This window comes from Ambystoma mexicanum, chromosome 11 (assembly GCF_040938575.1).
Source record: "Ambystoma mexicanum isolate Mex_15411 chromosome 11, UKY_AmexF1_1, whole genome shotgun sequence".
Classification (NCBI taxonomy): Eukaryota; Metazoa; Chordata; class Amphibia; order Caudata; family Ambystomatidae; genus Ambystoma; species Ambystoma mexicanum.
In genome coordinates, this window is record NC_090934.1 from 1,102,191,207 (window position 1) to 1,102,209,111 (window position 17,905).

General features: G+C 42.9%; 1 protein-coding gene across 10 annotated transcripts in view; it reads right to left on the reverse strand.

Moving 5' to 3' along the window:
- Nucleotides 1–17,905, reverse strand: part of HERC1 (HECT and RLD domain containing E3 ubiquitin protein ligase family member 1) — a 3,379,312-nt gene that overhangs the window by 2,129,951 nt on the left and 1,231,456 nt on the right. For all 10 annotated transcript variants that reach the window (XM_069624399.1, XM_069624403.1, XM_069624396.1 and 7 more), the window contains exon 29: nucleotides 9,803–10,040. In XM_069624399.1, the coding sequence (XP_069480500.1) occupies nucleotides 9,803–10,040 (238 nt within the window). The remainder of the gene's footprint in view (nucleotides 1–9,802; nucleotides 10,041–17,905) is intronic.

Genomic DNA, 17,905 nt, shown 5'->3' on the forward strand with positions numbered 1-17,905 from the left:
CATTGAAATCACTGACGTATCCTTCCACACTGCATTCGAACAAGCTAAAAATTCTGCAAATTTAGCTTTGAGAGATTCACAAGTTGAATCAACTTCTACCACACAGCCGCAGTGTGCGGAACCAAACTGGACCGAGCAGGGCCCCATTGAAGACTCAAATCGACCATTATTCTCCATTTTCAACAAAGAAGACGAGACATCATCACAAAAAAGTGTGGGTAAACATCTGACCGGACAACAATTAAAAAAAAAATCCAAAAATCTACCTGTCAAGAGAGGCAACAAACAAAATGGAGCACGCAAATTTTTACGTAACATCAAGGTGGTCCATACGTTAGCCCCGGGAATAATAAAGCAGTCTGTTAAGCAAACTCAAAAACAGGCTTCTGCCAGTCTATCTGACACTGAGAGTGTCCCTAAGGAATCCAATAAAGTAAGCACAGAGAAAGAACCCTCAATTGACTTATTAAATATGTCAACTTATGATGACAGTGTATATGAGGACTTGGAATCCAGTGCTGTACTTTGTGAAAAACCATATACTGGTAACGAGCCGAAAACGGAGTGCTTAAAGATAGAAGCATCCGCGATGGGCAGAGCGATTTCCATTGGGAACGACGCCAAAGCGAGTGCTCCTACCACGTCATCCAAGGCTGACGTTGAGTGTCCACCTGGGCGAAACTTCCAAATAAACGACAAGGGAGTCGCCCTACCGAATAAGAGCAACAATTTTCTGACCATGCAAGACAAACGGCAAGAGCAAAACAGAATTTACCAATTAGAAAAGTGTATTGATCAAGTTCATCTACCCTCGGACCAGAGAAAGAGTCAAGTAGGAGCTCGTAATGAAAGAGTCGAGTTCCAACGCTCATTACTACTAGAGAGGAACAATAATGATTACATAACAAGATCCATAAACACAACTAAAACAACGAAAGAGATTCTAACATCCAGGGGATCCGATCATCATCCCTTAGTCAGAATACTTGTCGAGCGATTGCAGCCTCATGATAACTTGATTCTAAATCGCAGGAATATCGTAACATTATTACATCACGTCCCGAGATTACGTGCCATCAACTCAGACGACCTGCTCTTAGTCGAATTCCCAGAAGAGTCCCGGAACGACAAAGTGGTGCTTCATATAACCTCTCCCTTGATCGCTTCCTCCATCTTGGAGGAAAACGTGTCTCTTCTTTCTATGGGCTTTGATGTCTATAAATTGCAAGATGAATCATCTACTGTAGTAACATGCAACCATAGCCCCCAACTTAAGTCTTTAGGACGTGTCTGGGACACTCAAAAAGCAACAGAGAGCCTGTCCGAGGCAGCGTCAAACGACTTTGCGGGACGGTTAAAGCCCCCGCATCAGAACTCAAATGATGAGAGTTCAAAAGCAAAAATAACAAATAAAAAGTTTCTGCCTATTGGTAAGAAACACGTCTCATTTGATAACGGTTGCTGTCAAGATGAAAATGTACCCATAAAACAGTTTTCCATAACAATTCAAGGGTATGGGAAAACAAACGATGAAGCAACAAATACTCACATTACCTCTCTTCCTCTTGGGGTGGAACAAAACTGGAACTGGGTAGCAGCAACACTGAACATCAATCAACCACAATAATGCCAGGCCGAGCCCCCACCCCAGACATGTTCATTAGGATCGTGGAACACACGGGGTTTCAACCATTTGTTCTACAGTGAGTGGTTGGGTGATTTGACAATTGCTTGTTTACAAGAAACATGGTTAACTGAAGCTCCTGTAGCGACGGGCTTTCAGATCGCCGTAAACCCTGCTATACAATCTGGCAAGGGGCGCCCAATGGCTGGTCTGCTAACGATGGTAAGGAGTATATCTGGGTTCAGGATTACAAACTCTGTGAATCATTCTCCCTTTATTCAAGAATCAACCTTGACCAGACCAGACCGCGACAAACTAGCACCTGAACAAATGACGATTATTAACGTTTATTGGAACCATGCCAGTGCGGGGAATGACGATTTCATCGACGCAATCTCGACCATCATAGATCGTCTACTTGTGAACCAAAGGAGCTCCGACATAATACTTTGTGGCGACTTGAACATTGATTTCTTTCATGCAAGAAAATCTTCAACAAAAAATCTGGGGTCAAAAATGAAGAAAGAACTAGGCGCTCGAAATTTGCAAATGCTAAATGGTCACACTCAAGGCGACATACCACCAGCGCACACATGGAAAAGTGGTTGCCACGGCTCAATAATCGACTATATATTTGTCTCAGCAGATCGTCACAAACGAGTAACCACACTAAAAGTGATCTCAAAGGAAATGAGTGACCATGACATGTTAATAATGAAATTTACTATTCAGACGCAAAATGTCAAGTCGAAATGGTCACAGAGGATCAAAGTTGGACCAAACAGAGTGAGGTTAAGGCTTGACGCCGAAGAAGTCGTTCATATATTAGACCAATACTGTACAGGAGAACCAACACCTGACTATGCAGGTCTATTAGTAAAATTTCAAACAAACAAAGGTGGGCTAAAACGACCTAGCATAAAACGCCTTCATTGCTTTGATCTCAATGTATTGCAACAAAAACGTTTGATGAGGCGCACTATCCGACTAGCCCGGAACCGCGATAACGCTACACGCGTAATTTTGACCAAAGATGCCAGACAGCGGTACAAAAACTGGATTAAATCTCACAAAAGGTCAATGTTACAAAGTGACTCAGAACGAATGTTAATAAGTCTCGGAAATAAAAATACCAGAGACTTCTGGAACATCATTAACGATTCAGAAGCCTCCCAGTGTGGCATGCAAGCCGTGATGGTGCCTGAGTCAGTATGGATTGCCCACTTCAGCTACTTATACAAAAAGAACTTTGAAATACCTAATCCGTGTGTCACAATCTTAAACAAATGGGATTTGGTATTCAATAAAGATGACATCATAAACATAATTAAGAAAGCCAACAACTCGCGAGCTCCCGGCCCGGATGGCCTTACAAACTTCACAATCAAGCAACAACCAGAGTTGTGGGCCGACTTTTGCATGATATTATTTCAGAGAATAAACGATCAAAGGCAAACACCAAGATCATGGAAATCAGCAGTAATTGTACCCATTTACAAAAAAGGTGACAGAACCTGCCCAAAAAACTACCGACCAATTGCGTTACTCGACGTATTAGGAAAAATTTATGCAACCGTGTTACAAACAAAGTTAGTGACGTGGGCAAACCAATCTAACCATGTTGATACGCGTCAAACTGGCTTTGTCAAACGTGTGGGATGTTCTTTGAATTTATTGCTACTGAATCTATTGAAGATGGAGGCCATTAGATCTAATACAGCTGTATACCTCGCATTTATTGTTTTTTCCAATGCTTTCGACATGGTAGATCGAGAATTGCTATGGGAAAAACTGAACAAATGGGGGTGCCCAATCGACCTAGTAGACGCAATAAAAGACTTACATACTGGCACCACTGTGAGAGTAAGACTGGACCAAACTGGAACATTGTCTGCACCGATCGAAACATTTAAGGGGGTTAAACAGGGTTGCCCCCTGGCGGCAGCTATATTTTCCCTGTTTATTTCTGACATTGGAATTCCAATAGAGGCAGTAAGATCTTTTCCGCCGAAGATTCATGGGTCTCCCCTGAATTGGCTTCTGTATGCGGATGACCTCATACTATTGGATCGGACACCGATTGGTCTGCAAAGGAAAATCAACGCAGTACAGCAGTACGTGCTTGAAAATCATCTTCTCATTAACACAAAAAAATGTGAAATTCTTATGTTAAACAATTTGCAGAGTGGTCAGAAAAGAACGCGAAAAAACCAATCTTGGTTCATAGGAACGGAAAAACTTCTGATATCGCTGAGTGTAAAATACCTTGGAATGATCGTCAGTTCCTGTCTTAATGACAATCCTTGGGTAACAGAGACAAAACGTAAATGTAAACAATTAGCAAACCAAGCTCTAGTCCTAAAGAAAAGATTTGGCAGGTTTTCACTCAAAGTGGTACTAAAATTCTATCAACAAAAAGTAATCCCATCCTTAACATATGGAGCAGAAAACGCCTTGGGGTGCTCTTGGAAAATCTGGTCCACGCTCGAGAACATCTTTTGGGTAAAAGTCCTGGGATTACCCAAAGGGACTGCAACAGCATCAATTAGATACGAACTATCACTGATCTCCATGCACGCACGTGTCTGTTGGAGTTTGTTGTCTCTATATCGGAAAACAAAGGTCGGAGAAGGAATTCCGCAATTTGCCATTTTCAACAATGAAAGCACATCAACTTCAGGAGTATTAGAAATGTGGCTAAAGCGCTGTGAAAGTTTAATGTCGGAATACGACATCAAACCAGCCCTGTTAGAAGGAAATCCTGATGCAGCAAAATTAAAACTATGGCGCCTAGACTGGGAGCTGACTTGCTCTGAAAGAGGAGCCTTGAAATTATTGAGCGAAGTGCCACCTGAGGCTTGTGCCTTTAATAACTTGCAAAAATACATTGAATTATTTCCTGATCCGAACGCAAGAAGACTGTATATGCGTTTTCGGCTTAACATGTTCAAAACAAAAGAACGCCTGAGAACATGGATAGTTAACAGGAATATGAATCCAATGTGCCGACTCTGCGATCAAGAACCAGAAACTTTAAAACACTTAGTGCTATTTTGTACAAACCTACGTACAGAAAGAACCCGACTGCTGGGTAAGTGGAGCGAGAGTCACCCATCCCTCAATGCTGAGGAGTGGTGGTCTCACATGTTTAGAGGAACGGATCAAAAATTGATACTACCACTGACAACTTTGCTAGCATTAATTGAGAATTGTTTAATGGATTAATGTGGTGGCTCAAAAACCAATGTAGATAACGTGAATGTAACGAAGAGCGATGTATGGTCTTATCCTTTTTGCTTTTCTTTTTAAAGGTTTGTAAATAAACCAATAAAAAAAAGAAAAAAAAAAAAGAAAGGGGCATTCAAGAAATGGGAGCAGGCAGGGTGGACAAAAATAGGAGAAATGTTTCAGGACCAAGAGGTCAAGTCGTTTGAGGTCTGCACCAGGCATTTAAAGATTGAAGAGTCAGACAGATACAAGTACGAGCAGCTCCGACAGTGACTGGGGGCCCAGCTATCAAACGGGTGGCCTCGAGGGATTTTACCCCCTTCGAAAAGTACACCTTAACTAATTCAGGGTCGAAGAAACTGGTGTCAGCTTTGTATACATTTATAAATGTGCAGATGGAGGATGTCAGATGGAGCTACATGTTAAAATGCGAAGGGACACTGGGGGGACCCATCAGTAAGCCACAGTGGAGGGAGCTCTGGGGGTATCCCTAAACTGACCCAATCCATCCAAACGAGGGACATGTGGGTTAAGATCGTTATGCAATGGCACTTTACTCCTGGTGGTTACATTTGATGTACCCACAATTGTCCAAACTATGCTGGAGGGGTTGCGGGGGAGGGCAGTTGGAGGCATATCTGGTGGGACTGTAAAGAGATTCAGGGCTTCTGGACTGAATTGAAGTCCCAAATGCAGGGGATGTTTCCTAACGTGGCCCAATTGGGGGAGAAGGTCTGGCCGTGTGGGATGAGAGACCATATAGCCAGGGAATACAAGAAGGCGCAATGGAGGAGTTTTATGGGCCTGGTTATCGCGCATGGGCAGTGATAGCCCAGAATTGGAAGCAACAAGACCCTCTGTTAGTATTTAGCTGGCTTCAGCAGGTGTGGACACTTGTCTCAATGGAAAAATTATCTCATACTTTGCAAGGCTCAAATGGGTCCTTCTCGAAAGAATGGGGGGTGGTGCTGGACTAACTCCAGTCAGACTATATGGAGCAATGGTGCCCTCACAAAATCAGGATTCTGGATCTATTCTAAGCTTGAGTAACTCCACAAGAACTATGCGGAAGTCCTCCAGAGGGGGAGTTGGGGAAATGCTGTTATGGTCTTATCCTGCTGTTCAATATTGTGTAAACAATATATATTTTTTTTTTTTTAAAAGAAGCAATTGGCGTCTACGAGTGGGGGGAATGAAGATGATCAAACCAGGCCTAGTTTTTTTAACGCTGGAAGAAAGAAGGTTATTGATCAATGCGAAAGGGAGCATTTGGCCTACCCCCCATTGAGTAGAAAAGGTGTGGAGGCTAGTGGAGCGCCAGTGAAGGAGAGAAACACACCAAAACAAGAGCCAATGGCTTTTACAAGATTTGGAATCCGAGAAAAGAGCCCACTAAGCTCGAGATGGAGGAGAGGGTACCCCTCTAACTGACATTGGAAAGGATTATAGCCCGTAACGATGGGTTGATCTTGAATAGAGCCAATGTAATTAAGTTGTTTCATCACGTCCCCTCGTTCCATTTCCTCCGTCCAGATTATATAAATATAGTGGAATTTACGAATGAGAAGAAAATGGACAGTGTGATTTTGCATCTATTATCGAGAGGGGAGAAACGGCCAGGGGGTTTTGACCTAACCGGTAAAAGGCCATTGGAGGACTGGGCTTCAAAAAAATCTGGTAAGAGACGTTTATTTCAATACAAAAAGAGGAAGAAAAGAAATGGACAAATCTGAATAGCAAGAATAAAGCTTTAGAAGATGATTGCTATGTATCCAAGTGGGATGGTCCACTAAAGATAATTTAACAGTGACTATATGGGCAAGCAGACCATAAAGTCCATGCAAATAAAGGGCAAGAGGAGAGAGCAGGGGTAGAACAGGGGTGGAGCGGGACTAACCAAGACCAAAAGAGTGCAAACTAACAACAAGAGAAGGGATAGAATCTAGGTTTTTGGAACGCCAGATGTTTCTCTCACTTGGCCAGTGATCGCAATATAACTTCTGGAAACATGGACATTATTTGCTTGCAAGAAACCTGGCTAGCCAGGGCTCCGGTTTATGATGGATACAGCGCTTACATCAATCCAGCCCAATGTGGAATGAAAGGGAGGCCCTCGGCTGGTCTGCTGACCTTGGAAAAAAATGGGAGGTGACTAACAGTGGTGGACTCGATATGCCGAATGCCTTCATCCAGGCTATCTGTCTAAGAGCGACGGGACCCTTTCCGGCACGATGGTCATGGATACTAATTGTGAAATATCTATTGGAATCCAGCAGGGATTGAAATAAAAATCTTCCTACAGGCCTTCAATGATATGATTGATGAATGCCACAGCCGATATAATGTTGACTACACATGGGTGAAGGGAGATCTTTATCTAATAAGGGGGTGAGGATTGATGATGAAGAGGGTCCGAAGGGAGGTAGCAATGCGAGTGCTGTGGCATGGCTGTACGTAATGAGAGACAAAGAGCTGCGAATGCTAAATGGAAAATGTGAGGAAGATCGACCGCGGGGGTTAACCTGGTCCAACAGGGTGTACTCATCCATCTTGGATTATGTATTTGAATCTTTCTCTCTAGACAAACTAGTATCATCCCTGAGAATTTCGCCCCAAAAAAAAAAAAAATGAAAAGCCACCACAGCCTCTTAAGGTTGTCTTGCAAAAGGTGGGATGGGAAGCAGAAGAATACAGTATGGCAACATGACATAGTAGCTACTAATGGATGCAATTGAGTAAGACTTAAACCAGTTGAAGTTCGAGCCCCGAGTGCTAAACTTGCAAATCTAAAGGTGTGTCATGAGGGGTAGACTATGTGCCCCTGCTCTTAGAGTTCAGAGTTAAAAGGAACACCAGAGGCCTGAAGAAAACCCATACCCATAAGTTTGACAATAAAATCTCCAATGAAAAATAAAATGATCGTTGGGGCAAAACGTTCGATAGTGTAGACAGACAATTGCTCTGGGAAAGAATTGAGTCATGGAACTGCCCAACGCATCCGTTTCCATTTACACAGAGAGGGTTAAACAGGGTTGCCCACTGGCCCAGACGCTCTTCAATGTATTCATGACTGACTTACCCCTATCATTAGATGTTGCTACCGCTTTCCCTCTCAAGATTGGTGATCACAACATAGGCAAGGTGCTATTTGCGGACGGCCTTGTCCTTTTGCATCAAACCCTGAAAGGGCTTCAACTGAGGCACTGCAAGCATTTATGGCCAAAAACAGGCTGGAGATAAATCCCCCCCCCCCCTTAAAAATAATCATGGTTTTCGGTTCAAGATCTAAAAAAGGCAGCTGCATGAACAACAGTACCTAGAAAAGAGTCCCGTCCCTGGTTTATTTTGGGACCCATATTAACAATAGGAGAGATGATGGAACGAGACTGTTGGCCTTGAAAAAACAGCAACTATGCTGACATCAAAGGCGATCGTGATCAATAGAAGATCTGGCAAATATTCAGCAGAGCCAGTACCTGAGCTTCTATGAAGCCAAAGTTACTCCAGCACCAATTTTTGGAGCAGAGGGTTATCTTTTTACCCCCATAAAAAGTGTCGGCTTCATTAGAGGGTGCTTTTTGGAGGAAGATCTTAAAACTCAAACTTGATAGCAACTTCAGTGATCAGGGACGAGGTGGAACTAATCTTGAATGCAAGAACGGTCTGGAAGTTGCTATCATTTCGGAAATGCCTGCCGTCACTGCCTTTTGAAATCCTTAGTGCAGCCCTGGGTAAGATGGACCCGACATACTGGGACAGTGGGAGCGTATATGTAGGGCCATGCTTGAATCCCTATGTTCAACATAGAAACATTGGTAGTCAACCTTGATAAGCTAAAAAAAGAAATCTCGTAGTTGGACTAGATCCGCACAATGGAAGGCAGAAATACCCAACGCCTGCAGTCAGCCTTTGGGAAAGAAGTTAAGGCCTATGGCTGTAGGGCAAGATATTTGTAGCTTTTTCTCTTGACTTGGTATTGGACTTCGTTCCTTAGATTCCGTCTTAACTTACACTAAACCAATGAAATTAAGAGGATCTATTGTACGACGAATGATGCAGCTTGTAGATACGAGACCCAGGTAGAAACACTGCAACACGTCACACTGTATTGTAGGGGCTTGACCCGATTGGATGAGGAAAAGACAATGCTATTGGGCAATGAAGTTTTGGAAACTCCTAATAGGTGGAGATGATTTTCAGGCGATTTTCGTGTTGTTACAGTTTTTGAAATACATTTTTAAATTGGAGAAGAGGAGGGTAATGGAACAGAGCGAATAATCAATTATGGGTTAGGGAGGGTGCTTGTGAGTCTCTATGGAGTTTTACTAATGTATGATGGATTGATAAATGTTTCCAATAAACTATGAAATCTAAAAAGAAAAAAGAAAATCAAATCGCTGAGGAGAGTCGAAACATTCCGACATGTGCTGTGCATGCAGAAAAACAGAACAGAGGTAACCGACGCAGTTCATGCTATTTATACCATCATCGACGTGAGCACAGTGATGGATACCGTCGAGGGACATAGACTATGCCGCACAGCACTCTCTGCTGTCGAAAATATTTCCTACGCTACCAGCAGAATATTGGTATATCAAAGATGAGGAATCCGTGGGAGGACACACACCATTAAAAGAAAATTGTTTCCATTTACAATCAAGACTTCTAGTTACTTATAATTCACACATTTCGAAAAGAGAACAATCTCTCCAGGTAATCAAGAGAATCTCACAAATGCAAATTAAAACCAGTATCTAAAAGACATTTCCTCCCACTATTATAAAAACATAAGCATGCGCTTGATACTGGGTCACTACGAGAAAAACATTTTGAGGTCTCAGAAAAGTCATGCAACAGCAAACAATACCCACAGTCACCTTAGATAAGCATATGCAATTGCACAATTTTTTAGGCAAGTTCGGAGTCATCATGTTATAAACTAATGCTTACCCTGTGGTGATGGCTAAAATCTGAAGTAATCTCGTGCTGGCCACTTTCAGAGCTGTGCTGAGCTGGGAAACACCAGTTTTGGGTAACAGTTGTAAGGGCTGCCCAAGCATTGTGTCTGTGCCACACAGCTGTGACAGGACATTCAACAACCCAGTAGAAATAGCCAGAGAGACATCAACTGGTTGGTAGCGAACACTCAGAGCAAACACAGTTACCAAGAGGAGGCGTTGCTGGGCTTCTGAAAAGAAAAAAGTAGCTTGTCAATGGTTTTGAAAGCATCTATTTTTAGTCTCTCAATTCAGGTTAGGGTAGTGAATGACGAGTGGGAAAAAAGATCAAAATTTCCTTCCCCAAAATATAATTCCCACATCACTTAGTACCGGCTCCAAATTCCTAATTACATTTTCAGCAGAACCTGGACTTCTTGGCATTCGCTGCAATTAGGGACTTTTGAAGCACTACTCAAGATTTGTGAGGATGCTAACAGAAGATTTTGGATGTCCATTTATGCTCGGTATTTGAATGTAACCCTCCTGCTGTTTAATCTGCACTTAATGAAGGTACTCCTTTTACCGCTTAGTTTGCAGTTATTCACACATATCCTGTTTTGGTTTACAGTACAGGAAGTGTGTCTCTGCCATGGTAGGCTTGGATGTAATTGGGGAAAAGCAGCATTATGATGGGAAAGTTTTTACATTTTTTGCCGGCTACAAAGAATGTTAGGTTTATCTTTTCACTACTTCTCGCATAAATGATATGTTACAATTGTAGAACCAGGCAGCTGGTAACTTAAGTGTGTGATATGCCTTTCTATCACCTGTGAAAAAAGACTTCAGAACAACATCAAGGACAAGGTAAAATACTGCATGATGTCTATTGCATAGCTTTATTACACTCCAATAATACTAGGGGAAACAAATGTTGCAAAAGCGGGTCAAACTAGAGGCAGTGGTGGCATGCCCAAACAGATGGAACATTGGACCTAGAGGAGGGTATCTGATGGAAAAAGCCAGTGACATATTCAAGCACAAAAGTTAGTATGTGTGGGCAAAATGAGGCAAAGTGTGCTGCGCCTCAGTGGAAATCTGTCCAACCCATTCCAGATTTTCTGCGTCTGCATATGTGCAAAGTTTATGCCCAGAACCTTAACAGAAGTAATGTGTAGGATGCTACACGTTGCCCCACGTGCATGTCATTCAAAATATACCCATATTCAAAAATGATATACACTGATTTATTCAGAAAATGAGTGTTATTTGTAACATGAATCAATAGTGACTATATGACAATCTCCTGGTTTCCCATTTATAATCTTGTATACATTTTTTAAACCCCTTAAGCTTTGCCCATGCCAACTCAGGTGTTTTGACCACTCAAGGTCCTTATCAAGGCTATCACTTACTAATAATAGCCCTAAACCATGTCTATTACAAACAAATATTTCTGGAATTATCCTCTATATTGGGTGGCTGTGAAAGACCATATCATCCATCTAAACAGTTTGTTTACTTCACAAAAGCAACTACAGCGTAGTAAGACAATATAAATCATCCTCATTTCCCAAACAGAAATGTATGGACTTTTCTATGAACTTTTCCCTTTTGTAATTGCTTGGCAGGTGAAGAAAGATGGGCTGGGGGTTTGCCCAGAGCAATGAAAGAGGTTCAAATTAATTCAAAACCTTCCAGCCATCACCTCTTTTGTAATGTTCTGACACAGATAAAGCTTGAAGCTCACTACCACCGAATAAACGTAATTGCTACAAGGAAAGCCGTTTTGTAAATGAGACCTTTGAGGCTTGCGTTATGCGTTGGCTCAAGGGAGTTTGCTTATGCCCATTTTTAAATCCCAACATGGAGGCAGGTTTACAACAGGAGGATAAAGATGTTTCCTACCTTCTATGAAGGATTTAACGACTGGAAGTCTCCACCATAAAAACTTGCTTTGTGATTGCAGCTAGATTGACCTTTAAGGAATTAAAGACCAAACCTGAGTGCAAAAGGTATAATACGTAGTCCACTATTTGATGGTGTACGTTCAACAGGGTTGTTTGACCTTCTATACCACACCACAAACCATGTCCATTTTTTAAAGTAGCAATGTTGTGTGTTTGGTTTACAGGCTTCGTTTTAGATTTGTATGCATCTGTCAGGCAAATTAAGGTGTCCAAACTCTATGACCTCAGGATCCAAGCTGCTAAAGCGGATTGTTTGAAGTTGAGCGTGTAGGTGTTGTCCCTGGTTATGTGACATGTTGTTAATGCATGTTAGTTGCATTGGTGGACAAATTGACTTTTTGAACAGGTGAGAGTCTGACGTGGCCACAGTGAAGCTATCAGAATCATAGTTAAGTGTTCTTTGTGCAGCTTGTGGATTACTCTGTTCAAGAGTGGGGTCTGAGGAATAGTGTATTAAAGTATCCCTGACCAACCGATCGTCAGTACGTTCCCTTTGGATTCCTTCTGCAGGAACTTGGAGGTGTAACTTGGGTATTTTGTGTTTTCTTTTATGGCAAACAAATCTATGTCTGGATGCCCCCAGTGTGTAAACATTTTGTTCGAATGTAAGTATAACCACAACTCATAATCTGCGGGTTGACTTGCGTTTCTGCTTAGTGTGTCTGCTCGGCTGTTGTGTTCCCCTGGAACATGAGATTGGAGATTAACTCCTCTCTGGATGCACCATTTCCATATCCTTTGTGCCAGTGTGGAAAGATTTTGGGAATGAGTTCCACCCTGTTTATTGATGTAGAACATGGCTATTGTGCTGTCAGTTAAGATGAGCACATTTTAACCCAGTAAGTGATGATGGAATGCTTGTAGTGCTTTGTAGACTGCTGGCAACTCCAAAACATTGATGAGCTTTCTGGAGTGTGAGCCAGACCACAGTCCTTGCGCTGTGTGGTGGTGACAATGGTCCCCCACCCTGAAAGTCATACGAGGTGTGCTGGAGTGTTAACAAAATGTTTTCCCTGTAACATGTTCTCTTGTCCACCGTTGTAGTACCAACACCACCTCTTGCGAAAGCTCTACTTTATCGTCCCAGTTGCCCTTTGCTTGCGACCATTGTTTCGCTAACCATTCTTGTAGAGGAAGCATATGCAGCCTTGTGTTTGGCACGATGAAGATGCACAATGCCATCATGCCTAGAAGACGCATTACCATTGTGACTGTTACCGGCTGACTGGCTATATAGCAAGGGTTCGGCTGGAGAACATTTTGGACCCTCTTGTTTAAGAGAAAGACTGTCTTTGGTATGTATTACTGCACCTAGGAACTGTTTTTGTTACTGTGGGTTGGCTTGCTTTCTTTTCATTGATTGAAATCCCCAGTTGATGCTGAAGATTTATTGTTTTCTGTGTATTTGGGTAAAATATTTCCCAAGTTTCTCCTGTTATTAGCCAGTCCTCCAGCTAAGGGTACTCTTATCTATCTAGCTATCTATTATTTTCTTATATAGCACCATTCACCCATAGGCCTCAGTGCGCTCAGAACACCACAAATATTTTCGGAAACGGGAGAGTCAATACCAGAAATTGAGTGATTACCTTAGCCCAGCTCAAATAGATATGTTTTTAACAGTTTCTTGAACTGGGTGGTTGGCTTGCAGCCCTTAAGAGAAGATGGGAACTGGTTCCAGAGGTCTGGGGCCCAAGCTTGAAAACCTGACCCACCAATCCTCTTCAATAGGGTTCAAGGTTGTTTCAAGAGGATACCTTTGTTAGAGCACAGGGTTCTGTGAAAGGGAACTCTGAGAATTCTAGCTGACAGGTATTTCGGGGCTTTACCTGATAAGCAGTTATGAACCAGCATTGTGCCTTTAAATCTAATTCTTTGTTTAACCAGCAGCCAGCGTAGTTTTGGGGCAAATTTGTCATAGAAGATGGATATAGAACATGAAGGACATGCTTCTTAAATGGCAGGTGGGAGTCAAAAAAACTCCCAAGGTCTTCACTAATTCAGAGACCTTGGATGGGTTACCTGCAATGCAGAAGCTAGCATAAGTCCATGAGGCCAAGTTTAGCTAGTGTGCCCAATATAAGAAGCTTTGTCTTATCATTTAGGGCCAGCGAGTCTGTGGCCATCCAGATTTGTATTACATGAAAGATGGTGTTCACTTTCTCAAGGTCCTTAATATAAAGACCAGTGAGTTAGATAACAATCTGGGTGTCGTCGGCATAGTTTGCGAAACGGACACCCAGTGTAGAAAGAAGGTTGCACAGAGGCTTGATGTAGATATTAAATAAAAGTGGTGACATGCAGGATCCCTGTGGGACCCCACAGGTCAGTGTCGCCTTAAGGGACTGCGTGTTATCCTTTGTCACATATGGAGATCCTGGACCAAGAAAGGATCTGAGCCAGTTTGCCGCTGACTCAGTTCATCTGCCCACTTCAATAAGTCCATCGGCCAAGATTGCATTATTGACTAAATCAAAAGAGGCCGATAGGTCCAAAAGAAGTAATAGTGCCTGGCCACCCTCATCAATAATCTCTACTATGTTCGACTTGAGATCCAGTAGAGCAATTTCAGTTCTGTGATTTACACGGAAGCCAGACTGGCCAATAGGGAGAATATCATTCTGAGTGAAGTCTTGATATTGATAGTGTGAGATCTTATCTTTAACAAAAAGGGATGGGCCTGAAATTCCCAGGATACCCAGTGTCGAGAATTTCCTTTTTTTAGCAGGGGGTTAATACATGATTCCTTAAGGTTGTGTTGTGACAAGTGTCGCGCTCTGAAACACTTGTGTACGAGCGCGATAGAAATAAAATATAAATATCAATAAGATTATTTGGAACAGCTCCCTCAGCAAAGGACAGATTTACAAAAGCGGTGTCCCAGGGTGTCAGAGTCTCAAAAGTCTTGAAAAAGTGATGCTGGGAAGCGGTCTCCTTTGCAGGATCTATGTTTTAATTTTAATATAACTTCGCTAACTTCACTTTCTAGTACGCCAAGAAAGGAGAAACGTGGGAGAGCTGGGTCGTGTACAGAGCATTTTGATATTGACTCTTGCTCAGAAGGTTGAGTTAGTGAGATGTTTTGTTGGTGTAACATAACTTTAAGCAAAGCAGCCATGAATGTGCTGGCACCATGTTGTCGGCTTCGGGAAGATTATATATGGAAACACCCTTAAGTAGTCCTTTGAATAGTTCCCCTGGGCTTGGACTTTGCAAAATCAATTCTGGTATTTAATTTTTCTTCTTTGGCTTTCAGGAGGGAATTTTTTAAAAGTCTTGCAGCTGCCTTGTAAGTGGATTCTTACGCCAATATCGTTCTGCTCTCCTTTTTTGGCTCTGGCGACTAAGCTATCCGAGGAGAACCATAGTTGAGAAGAGAGCATTTTCTGCAAGCAACGTTGTTTAAGAGGAGCCAGAGATTCAAAGGTCTGGTTTACAGCCTTTCTAAAGGCTAGGGAGAAGGCATCAAGTGGGAGTTCGGCATCCAAGAGGGGCAGTAGAGGTACAGCAGCAGGGGCAAAGGCCTCAAGGCCTTTTGAATTCCTTACAGGCGTGGTTCGTCTAATAGGACGAGCAGGTTTGATCATTGCTGAGTTAATATTAGAATCAAAGAAGAGCAAAAAATTGTCAGTCCAGGCGAAGATCTGATTCTAGCTTTTTTTTTTTTAATATAAGACCAACATCTCCTCCACGTGTTGCCCGATTTACAGCCAAAATATCGGAATGGCAAGGGATAAAATGTGACGAGCAGCGTCCTGAAGCCATGTTTCCGTTATGGCCATAATGTCAGGTTTTGATTTGTGGATGAAATCAGCAAATTCCGTGGCATGGCATACCAATGAACGTGTGTTAAGCAGTGCACATGTAAAGGATGTTTGTGTGCTAATTTTAAATGGTCAATGTTTTGGGGGGGGGAAATCATAGCATTTATGATAGACAGCTCTTTATTTGTTGCTGCCATTGTGATTTCCTCAGGAGATGCAGGCGATGGCCTGGGAATGGCAGTATCCAGCGGCTCTTGTGTTACAGCGGCCAACGGCTTAACAGCAGATATAAGGAGGGAAGAGGGGAAGGGATTGAATCCTCTAAACGAACAGCAAGCTTTACTGGATGGCCGCCAGCAGAGAGCCACGTGTGGCCATTGTGGTGTGCTCAGGGAGGGACAGGGGCAGGGGCAGTGTGGAGGCAGTACAAAGTCCTTCCCAGCACGAACCGAGCGCAGGAACTACAATGCGTCTGGGGATGCGTTCAATCAACCTAGGTGCGTGCAGAGTCAGATAACAGCCTCTGCTTTAACTCGCACACAGCAACAAGCTTTAGAAAGAGCTAAGAGCCGAAGGAGATGCGTATCAAGAAAGTGTTCAAGCAATATTAGCACAATTTAAAAGCACAATTTAAAAATAGGTAACAATGAATAAAAGTCTCTCTAAAATCGACGGGCGAAGAGCAACAAGGTAATTAGGCAATCTGGGATATTGTCTCTGCGTAGATGTGCTGCTACCACTGCTAAAACTCTGGAAAAATATGTGGAGCTAACGAGATCCCGAAAGGAAGTACTTTGAATTGATAATGTGTCCAATCCACTTTGAACCTTTTTTGATGCACTGGTAGCATTGAAATATGAAAGTAGGCGTCTTTCATGTCTAGTGTTGTCAAAGTCTTCTCTGAGCAATGGGATGGCTTATTGTAGCATGGTCATCCTGAACTTTTGAGGTTTGACATTAAGTGTTTGCTAGCCTTAGGTCCAGCACTGGCACGTTTTGTTTGGTCTTTTTTAGGAACAAGGAAGTACAATGAATGAATAATTCACTACAGTGAGTAACTTCTAATTACTCTTACGTCCCATCCCCTTTCCTCCATACTGCATGGGCAATTACAACTGATTGTAGCCCCAGTGTGGAGAGGAGACCCTTCTTAAGCAAATAGGTTCCTGAGAACCGCCTGTCCGAAAACCGCATCAGATCTAGAGACGGCATCCAAACAGTAATGCTTGCAGAAAGCCGAGGGAGAGGCCCAAGTGGCCGCCCTGCTTATGACTTGCCAAAGGACATGGTGTTGGAATGCAATGACCGTTGCCATGGCCCCGACTGTGTGGGCATGTATGTTGGCCGGAAGCGGCTTGTGCTGGCCCTCATGCACTTCTTTGATGGCAGAGACCATCCAGCAGGATATGGAAGCTTTAGAGGCCTGTTAGCCTGGTCTTGAGCCTTCAAAAGCGACAAAGAAGGCGCCGGACTTGCGGAAGCCCTTGCTCTTGTCCAAGTAGAATTTCAGGGCACGCCTGACATCCAGGCAGTGCAGGCAGTCCAGGCAGTCCAGCACTCTGTGCTTCGTCCTTGGGATCGGGGAAAAACGTAGGAAGGACGATTTCCTCGTTCAAGTGGAAAGCAGACAGAACCTTGGGCAGAAATGCCGGGTGCGTCCACAGGACTGCCTCGTCTTTGTGAAAGGTGGTTCTCCTGCAGGTATCCGCAGGAGAAGCAGGAAGCCAGCACCCACCAAAAAGTAAGTGTGGCAAGGGCGGGGACTGAAGCAATTACTTCACACCATACTACCCTACCACTCAATCCTACAAGCCCTACTGTTGTAAACTCTTGCATCTAAACTGTACTCCCAACAACTTTGAGCGCACCTGATGTGTTCCAGTGAGTTGAATCTCACTTCTAGTTAGTCTGCACAAACCTCACAAATTTAGAAAGTATGCCTAATAGCATAATTGTGGAAATTGTGAATAATCTCACCCTGTAGTACAGTTCAATTTAGAGGATGTGAATAACCTCACCCAGTTGTATTGCTGATTTTAGAAGGTGAAGGTGTGAATAATATACTGTGGTATAATTGAACCTAGAAACTGAGAATATCATCATCCTATACTACAGCTGAATTAGAAAGCGAACCTAACTGTGATTTAGGTAAACTGAGAAAGTGAAAATAATATCTTCTGTGGTCCTGCTGAACTTAGAAAGTGTCCCTAACTTTGGTATAGGTAAACTCCGAAAGTGTGAATAATCCCACCCAGTAGTATAATTGAATGTAGAAGGTGTGGATAATATCCTGTGGTATAGTTGAACTTGGAACATGCGAACAAAGCATCCTAGGACCAACTATAGCATAGTCAAACTTAGCCACGCCATGAGTCCACTCAG